The sequence below is a fragment of the Palaemon carinicauda genome, unplaced genomic scaffold (assembly GCF_036898095.1).
Source record: "Palaemon carinicauda isolate YSFRI2023 unplaced genomic scaffold, ASM3689809v2 scaffold59, whole genome shotgun sequence".
In the NCBI taxonomy this organism is placed as follows: domain Eukaryota; kingdom Metazoa; phylum Arthropoda; class Malacostraca; order Decapoda; family Palaemonidae; genus Palaemon; species Palaemon carinicauda.
This window is the reverse complement of record NW_027171860.1, coordinates 355,001-365,000: the sequence shown is the minus strand read 5'-3', so window position 1 is coordinate 365,000 and position 10,000 is coordinate 355,001. Positions and strand designations below refer to the sequence as shown.

General features: G+C 30.9%; 1 protein-coding gene across 2 annotated transcripts in view; it reads left to right on the top strand.

The window, feature by feature from the left end:
* LOC137637223 (uncharacterized) overlaps positions 1-6,947 on the top strand; it is a 20,829-nt gene extending 13,882 nt beyond the window's left edge. The window contains exons 1-2 of one of the 2 annotated variants that reach the window (XM_068369487.1): positions 4,489-4,644; positions 5,852-6,947. In XM_068369487.1, the coding sequence (XP_068225588.1) occupies positions 4,537-4,644; positions 5,852-6,505 (762 nt within the window). In that variant the 5' untranslated portion in view covers positions 4,489-4,536 and the 3' untranslated portion in view covers positions 6,506-6,947. Of the gene's footprint in view, positions 1-4,488; positions 4,645-5,851 lie in introns of those variants that run through there. The other variant, XM_068369486.1, reaches the window with a different exon arrangement.
* Positions 6,948-10,000: the final 3,053 nt, after the last annotated feature.

The following is a 10,000-nucleotide window of genomic DNA, read 5'->3' as shown; positions in this document are numbered from 1 at the left end:
CTGTACAAGTGACCAAGGTAACAATCATCAGCATAGTTAACATTGGTGGAACGAGTTTTGGACAGCGCTGCCAAATGGAATTTCCTTCAATGAAGAATATCATTATTCATTACAGATTCTAATCTTTTAATGAGTATTGGTTACATACAAGAAGTTGCATAACTGTGGCGAATTTTGATGTTCTTATAATCAGTGTAATCAACATAGACATCGAATAAGGGAAAAGAAAATAGTCACATTTCTTTATCTTCGCCACGCCTGACTGTGTTGCGTCATCCTCCTTTGTTAATAAGAGCGTTCCAGAGTGTAAATCAGTAATAAAATGAACCTTTTCCTCACTTCTATAGTAAATATATGCATGTCAGTAAAGCTGTTTTTAGGTTGAATAAACGTTAAAAGAATCCATTAAGTATATATATATATATATATATATATATAATATATGTATATATATATATATATATATATATATATATATATATATATATATATATATAAATAAAAACAATAATGCTTTCCCTTACCAGTAACGGCCACGGTCTTCGAAAGTAAATGATAGGCCAATCGTGAACATAAAAATACCTGATTCTGAAAGATCGTTGATGAGAGAGAGAGAGAGAGAGAGAGAGAGAGAGAGAGAGAGAGAGAGAGAGAGAGAGAGAGAGAGCAAATGTTCATTTATTATAAATACGTGAAGTTTGGGTGTTGCATTAAGCTAGAATATATGACAAATATAAGTCAACATTTACTTTCATTAGTACGAATATTGATCGCGATGGCATAGAGTTGAAGATGATTCTTTAGAAAGACTGAAATGTGAGCATACATGATTATAATGTCCCCGAGATCAATATGAATATGAATGAATTTTTCCTCTATGCAAAAGTTTGTTTCAAAGTAAGGGTTTCTTCCGTAACGATAGTAAAGTCAGTTTAAATCATTGCCAATAAATCTCAAGAAAGATTTTTTTTTTTTTTTTTTTTTTTTTTTTTACATTTTTGATTCGATGGAAAGGTTAACACAGAAGAAAGGTTATTGGATGTCAAGAAAGGTTAATCGAGATTTATTTTCAAAGTATTAAATGTGTTTCTCTAATGCACTATGATTGATAGAAATGGAAATAAATGTTAGGCTGGTGTAAAAAGCCAGATTTTTATCCTTATTTCTATCGGCCATAGGTTCAAGTCATTGGCCGGGCAGAAATAATCATCATTAGGAAAATTTCCCTAAGGGTTTGAGACTACAAGGCAGAGTGAATTCGATATTAAGGGGTATTTGTAACTTATTTGAAAAAAAAGGATATACTATATATATATATATATATATATATATATATATATATATATATATATATATATATATATATGTGTGTGTGTGTGTGTGCGTGTATGTATGTATCTATATGAAGTGTGGGACAGAGGTAGATGGAGAACGCTGGCAAGAAACATCGACTCTACATAAAAGTGGGAATAGAAGAAGAAATATATATATATATATATATATATATATATATATATATATTGAATATGTAAATGGAAACCAAGAAGATTGAGAGAGTAATATTATTACGGTTGATGGATGAATAAAACTTAATACATAACTAGCTGGGACTGAATGTGATGGACAAGGGCAAGATGAGAAAAATATGCTTCTAAGAACATAGAGAGAAACAATTAATATGTTGCTTGCATTATTTAGAGAATCGAAGTTTAATGCTGTTGAAAACAAAAACGAATATTTTGAGTGTTGTGTTACGTTAAATTTTTGTGATACGTAGGAAAAGTGGTACAACATTTGACGTAGAAGAACAAAAAGTGAAAAAGTACTCTTAGATGGCTCGGTAATATGGAGAAAGTGGATGGCAATAGTTTAAAGAAAAACGGGTGTAAAAATTCTTCATTTTTGAAAGGCTGGTCTTCTAGTATATGGTTTGAATTAAATCGAATTTTCTATGACAAATAATAAAAGACGTAGAATTTTGAAGTTACATTCATAATTAATAAAAACATACGTTTCTCATTTCCAATCGGTACTAATATGCTTTATATAAGGCCCAAAGAAAAAATATAGCTGAGGAAAAAAAGACCTTCATATGTTTCACTGTAATCAACTGCACACATAGTCATTTCAAACTCCGTTTTATAGAAAAATAAACTATATTAATTTGGAGAAAAATAGTGAAAATAAATTTTTTTTTTTAGCAAACCGAAAGATGTAAAGTACAATTAATCCCTCTTTTCCATGCTTATATATACATACACACGCATATATATATATATATATATATATATATATATATATATATATATATATGTAATATATATATATATATATATATATATATATATATATATATATTTATATATTTGTATATAAATATCTATATATACATATGTATATATATTTATATAAAGATATATATATATATATATATATATATATATATATATATAAATATATATATATATATATATATATATATACATATATAAATATATATATATATATATATATATATATATATATATATATATATACATATATATATATACAGATATATATAAATATATATGTATGTATGTATATTATATATATATATATATATATATATATATATATATATATATATATATATATATATATATATATAAGTCAATTTTGGGCTAACTTGCCGTTTATGATTATTTATCCGCAAGAAGTTATTTTCTTAGAATGCGATTTATTGAGGCAACTAAACACAAACATAATATAAAGTCCATATCATTTCGTAAAGAAAACAATGTAGTTTTTTCTTTGAAAAATAAAGTAAGAGGATACGTCGATTAATTTGAAGGGAGATGAACAAATAATAATACTAGGCAGAATAGAACGATACAGTTAAGAGAAAGGTGTGCGACCCTGTAAGTAGTGTTGCAATCTCTCTTAAGTAGTGTTGCAGTCTCTCTTAAGCCTACGAGTGCGTGCACGCATTCTGGGGCTAAACTATGGGGTATCCTGGCACATTGTCAGATTGAGAATGCTGTTGACACTAATAGCACGAACTTATTTCATTTGGAGTGCTGACAAAATGCTTCTATTGAAATATATCTTACGTCTGCTCTATTACGTCAGTCCTACATTCAAGGTCTGAGTAGCCTGGAAGTTACTAAGGAATAGGTGCTGACTAAAAAAAAAGGCTGATTCACACTGTGCGGTTCGCTTACGCTTTGTCTTCGTACGCCTTTCGTTCTTACGTCTCGGATACGTTTGGAAGAAATCTCTGACGTACGAAACGTATACGCAAAGTCAATACTCTGCGTATACGGACGAAAGGTATATGTAATTGTACGTATCCTACCGCTCAGTGTGAAAAGAGATACATATCAGCTTCGTTCACGTTGTGTTTGAGGAAGGACTGATTAAAGACACTTTTACTAATGATACTAATTGTCGGCTACTTAACTAGTAATGAATGATGAGAGTTGATAGAAATTTAATGTATAGAAAATAACATTTTACTCTCTCTCTCTCTCTCTCTCTCTCTCTCTCTCTCTCTCTCTCTCTCTCTCTCTCTCTCTCTCTCTGTTATTATTATTATTATTATTATTATTATTATTATTATTATTATTATTATTATTATTATTTTTATTATTATTTGCGCAATCTTCTTTGTCTACACCCTTTCCCACTCCATCTACCTCTCTTCCACACTTCATCACTGCTTAATCCCTTTGATCGAAGGTCATCCTTGATACAGTCCATCCACCTTCGATTTAGTCTCCCTCTCCTTCTCCTTCCCTGTACCTCCATTTCCATCACTCTCTTCCCAATATACTATTCATCTCTTCTTTTTATTTTTATAATAAAATATTAAATGAATAGTAATTTTCTATACTAAATTTTCTATTGCATAACATAATGAGTTTAATAATATTACCCTGAAAAACAACAGCATTCTTAAGTACTGGTAAGACTTTAATTCATCGTCAAGTAATTATTTACAGATATTCCAGTACTCTCCCTCCATCTTCCTCTTCATTTGGCCCTTTCGTCATCTATAGGTTATGTTGTTGCAGCGAGCTCATTTACAGTAATTTGTTTTTTGCCGCCATTTCGCAGCAACAGATGTACACAGACTGAACGTATCCGAAACGTATAGTGGGAACACACTGACATGTTGCTGGAATGTAAACGAATCGTATCCGCACGAAAACGAACCGTATAGTGAGAATCGGCGCTAAACCAGTCTAGGCGTTGGCCCACCTCTCATATGAGGTGGTCATACAAGTTTTTTTACTGCCTCCGTACATCTGAAATTTCGCTCCATCACTTATTTCCTGATTTTTTTTTCCTCAAGATAATGCTACCATTTACGTGTTTAGAAATATACAATAGTGTTGTCTCTCATAGTTAATTTCACCAGAAATTCACTGAGCATAAGTGAATGTATACATAAAATGTCCATTCGTATAATAAAGTTTAAGACTCCTTCATGGTTTTAGGGGAGTTGGTTTGGGGCAGGAGGAGGATTAGAAGGGCGTGGCCACAGAGAAGGAGATGTGCCAGTATATAAGGATTGCAAGATCATCTTCGAGGCATCACAAGGTCTCCTCTTCTCCTGTGCAACCGGACGTTGGCGCAACTCCTCTTATCATGAAGACTTTTGTAAGTACTCGAGCTCATTGAAGTTCTGGTTTTATGCTTCATTTTTCAAGTTAGAATAGAAAGGACAGATTATGAAAACAAAGGTTAACTTTTAGACGTCGGGATATGACTATTACGACATGCAAAAATCCACTCAAGAATATTATGAATAATTTACTATACGACACTTCACGAATACATATCTAAATTTTCATTTTTCAGCATAATTACCCGTTTTCACAGTTTATATAATACATTGAATGCCTGGAGCTAGATGATAAAAACTTGTGAAGGATTTTTGATTTGCATCGCAAGATAAATGGGAAAACCAAATGCATTACTTTATGCAAAACACTCACTCCTTCATACCCAGAAACACTTGCACGCACAAATATACTCGCTTGCATAAGCACATACATGCACTCACACGCGGCCTTATACTATATATATATGTATATATGAATATATGCATATAGATATACACATACTGTATATACAGTATATATAAATATATACATAGGTATATATATGTATATATATATGTATATATATATGCATATATATATATATATATGTATTTATATATATACATATATATATGTATATATATATATATATATATATATATATATATATATATATATATATATATATATAAATGCGTGTGTGTTTGTGTGTATATACATATATATATATATATATATATATATATATATATATATATATATATATATATATACTGTAGTGCTCATGGGGATTGCCAATGTGAAATTAAGCTTTCATAATTTTTAGTCTATAGAAAATGACTTCTTATTTGGTAATTAACTTTCGTTAACTAATTTTATTTTCTATCACTCAACTTATAGATCATTTATTTTGCACTCGCTGCTTGTATGTTGAAAAAATTGTTTACAATTTAGATAATTATTGCTAATAAATATTTATTGATACAATTACAATTATGCTGAAAATATTTTCCACGCAACATGAGGACTAAACTTTATAGAACTACTTCATAAAGGAACTATCGTCTCAAGGAAGATACTTTTTGCTTATAAGGTCACATGATAGTGATAAGGTAGCCATTGCACTCTTTATCCTCCTACTCTCTTAATTTAAAATAGATAAGCAATCACGCTAATTAATCTTTATGATTTAAAGGGTTTATTATATTTTACATTTCCACTGATTTCCCTACCAATAATAAAAAAAAAAAATGTTTTTCTAGATCCTCCTGGTGGCTGCTGTGGCTTGCCATGCTTCAGTGTTGCCATACAACGTGGTTCCTAGCGCACCTGCTATTCTGCATGCAGACAGCCTAAGTCCTCCCGTCATGAGAATCCTTGTGCCTGGTATCAGATTCAATGTTCCTGCACCTGTCACATACAGTAGGCAAGTCGTGGTACCTGCCCCTGCCCCCGTTATAGCTGCTGCACCAGCCCCTGCTCCTGTTGTCTCCTATTCAGATCCTGTAGCTGCTCCTGTTTTATCTGCTGCACCAGCCCCTGCTCCTGTTTTACCTGCTGTACCAGCCCCTGCTCCTGTTGTATCCTATTCAGCTCCCGTATCTGCTCCTGTTCCTGCTATCCCTGCTGCCCCCGTGGCCATTGCCGCTGCTCCAGAGCCTTTAGAAGCCCCTGAGCCCCCCATGCCTTCAATCGGCGAACCTTTCGTTGGTGGACAATTTTATGCCCAGGACGAAGCAGGGCAGTACAGCTTTGGTCACTGGGGAGGCCCAAATACCCGAGTCGAGACCAGAGATCACCTTGGACGCACCACTGGGAGCTTCGCTTACATCGATCCTGTAGGAGATGTCCAGGTCAGAAAGTACGCAGCAGGTCCTGGGTCAGGATTCAAAGTAGCCGCGTCCGACCTCCCTTAGATATTTTGCCGAATTCTTCTTCATAACTATTTTGTTATTTATCATTTTCACCCTACAATAGTAAATGCCAATCCAAGTCGAGATTATTAATCAGAAATCGATAATCAACCATTTGTGGTGTTAAGCACTTCAGTCTAATCATTTACTTACTTGATATTCAAGTAATTCCATCAAACTTACTTCGATTTCTGATAATAAAAGTATTATGAAGGTAAAAAAGGATTTCTAGTAAACCTAATTCTACCTTTTGTACATAGTAAGCATAATTTTCTGGCATTTCAATGTCTGATGACACAGTTGTATGGACATATATTTTTTCCACAAAAGAACTTCAATATTGAGGATATTTTTCCTTTAAAAAGCCTCGTAAAAAGATAAGGATTCTACATTTTCTTATCGCACTCTCCCTTCAACTGTAATATTTTGGCTACGAATAAACGATACCAGTCAAGTGTTGTTTCACTTATTTCTTTGCAAATGAAATTTTGGTGTGATCTTACAAACTTTCATTTGTTTTTTAGCCATTTGTTATGTTTTCCTAATTTACTGGAGACTTTAGTTGTGTTTTAAAGAATTTTGGATCTTTTTTCCATAGCAAATTGTTCTTTTTCAGTTTGCTCTCCTCCCTCTTCACCAAATACAATATTTTGGAAAAGTCTAAGAAATAGATGAATAAATATACAGTATATGCAACAACAAATGCAACCGTCTATAGTCCATAAAATAATTTGTTATCGAAACTCTCTGAGTTCAATAACAACACAACATAACTTTGATATTATTAGGATTGTATCTGAGAAAGTAGTTATCCCATATAAAGCTGTATTACAGTACATAGTTACAATTCAAGATTAATTTTATAAGATGCTAGTTATTATTTGTACAAAGGTTCAAATGTGTTTTGGCTAAAATAACAAAAGGGACTAACGAAAAAGATGGATGCCCACAGGCAAAGAAACAATTGGAAGGATATGTTAGTTATCACAAAAATAGACCTGTATTACATACTTACAATAACTATAGATATCAGTATTTTTTTTTCAAACCAGCTCTTTAATATCTATCTATCTATCTTATTATTATTATTATTATTATTATTATTATTATTATTATTATTATTATTATTATTATTATTATTATTATTATTATTATCATTATTATTATTATCATTATTATTAATCTGAAATTAAAATTACTTCGAGTTGCCATCCATAATAATGGTATTTACACACTAGAGCTTAACTTATATATGGATATATGTATCAGAGAATATATACAGTATATATATGTATATATATATATATATATATATATATATATTATATATATATATATATGTGTGTGTGTATATATATACTGTATATATATATATATATATATATATATATATATATATATATATATACATATATATATATGTATATATATATATATATATATATATATATATATATATATATATATATATATATATACAGTATATATATATACACACATATATATATATATGTATATATACATATATATATATATATATATATATATATATGTATATATATATATATATAAGTATGAATAATGTATAATTAACAAATAGGTCTGCCTCTGAGTACACGGGTATGTATAAAACAGTATTCATTTGAGTCTTTAATGCAAAAAAAAAAAAAATAAAAGACTTTCATTTCTAACAATTTGTTATAAAGTTTTTTTTGGGGAAATATTCTAGCCTAATAATTTCCTCTGACAGAGTTCATAAAGGGTTTGATATCATGGTTACCTTATGTGAGGAGAGCTTTCTAGATAATTTTACTGTTCTTAGAATATTTAATTTTTCCTTGCTTCCTTTCCTCAGTGGGCTATTTTCCCTGTTGAAGCTTATAACATCCTGTTTTCCAACTAGGGTTGTAGATTAGCATGCAATGATGATAATAATAATAATAATAATAATAATAATAATAATAATAATAATAACTGTTTATATAAAAATCCGCTTCCAAATTAGAAGTTTATGTTACAATATAAATGTTGGTATTCAAATGACAGGTTTTTTTATCCCTTTTTTATCTGGAATAGACTCTCTCTCTCTCTCTCTCTCTCTCTCTCTCTCTCTCTCTCTCTCACACATACACAGACGAACACGTACAGCAACATCGGCACATACAGACATGCACAGAAGCACATACAGTTCGGACAAATGCTTCATTATTAATACTGCAAACATTTTCATACGTGTCGTAAAAATAATTTATATGTAACTTTTTTTTTTTCAACGCATAAACTCTTATCAAATGTCCTGTCCCTATTGAGTTATCTAGGCTCTTTCATTAATACTTTTCACCAGCTGTATTTTTTTGCACCCGGCTTCAGCAGGCCACCGGAATATAATCTGTAACCAATTTGTAATTTTTTTCTTATATCGAAATACCTGTTTTTTACAATTTTAGCTCATATTTATACAACCACACACGCATACACTCACACACACACACACACACACACACACACATATATATATATATATATATATATATATATATATATATACATCAGACAACACTTCAATGTAAACAAGTCTTGTGAATATTATCACCATCATCATCTCCTACGTCTACTGACGCAAAGGGCGTCTGTTAGATTTTGCAAGTCGTCTCTCTCGTTAAATTTCAAATCATTACTTCGCCATTCATCATCTACTTCACGCTTCATAGCCCTCAGTCATGTAGGCCAGGGTCTTCCAGCTCTTCTATTGCCTTGTGGAGCCTAGTTAAAAGTTTGGTAAACTTATCTCTCTTGACCAAACTATTACCATCTACCCCTTACCACGATCTCATCCACATATGGCACTCGAGTAATCTCTCTTATACTTTAATTTATAATCCTGTCCTGTCATTCAACTCATAATATTCTTCTGAGGGTTTTGTTCCTAAATCTACAAAATCTGTTGGATATTGTTTTAATGTTATACCACGACTCATGTCCATCGAGTAAAAAGAAAAAAAAATAGGATCACAAATACTTGCAGAACTGAGACGTTTCAGAAGGCATTTCACCTTTAAGACCTCTTTTACAGTGACATCGAATGCTAATGTATACCAATGAGTAATCCGAAGAACCCAATAAAAAGGTCATTAGAAATTAGCATAAGAAGGTGGGATGGAAAGAACCATTCAACCTTTATTGCGTCGTGAATGAATACCTCTCGAAAGTTTGCTTGCTTTGATTCGAAAATATATCTTATGTTTTTATTCATTTTCTTCTTCTCTAATATATTCTTCTATTTGATAAAACATTTCATGATTTGATATACAAAGTTAATCAAAGCTTTCTGTTTTGTGGAAACTTTCTTCTAGGACTTTTTCATTACGAATGTTTTAATAATAATAATAATAATAATAATAATAATAATAGTCAGAAGGTTGAGTACTCTACTCAACGTATATTTTTTATTCAAATGACTGGGAAGTTTAGAATAATTGCTGTATCATTTTTATTTGT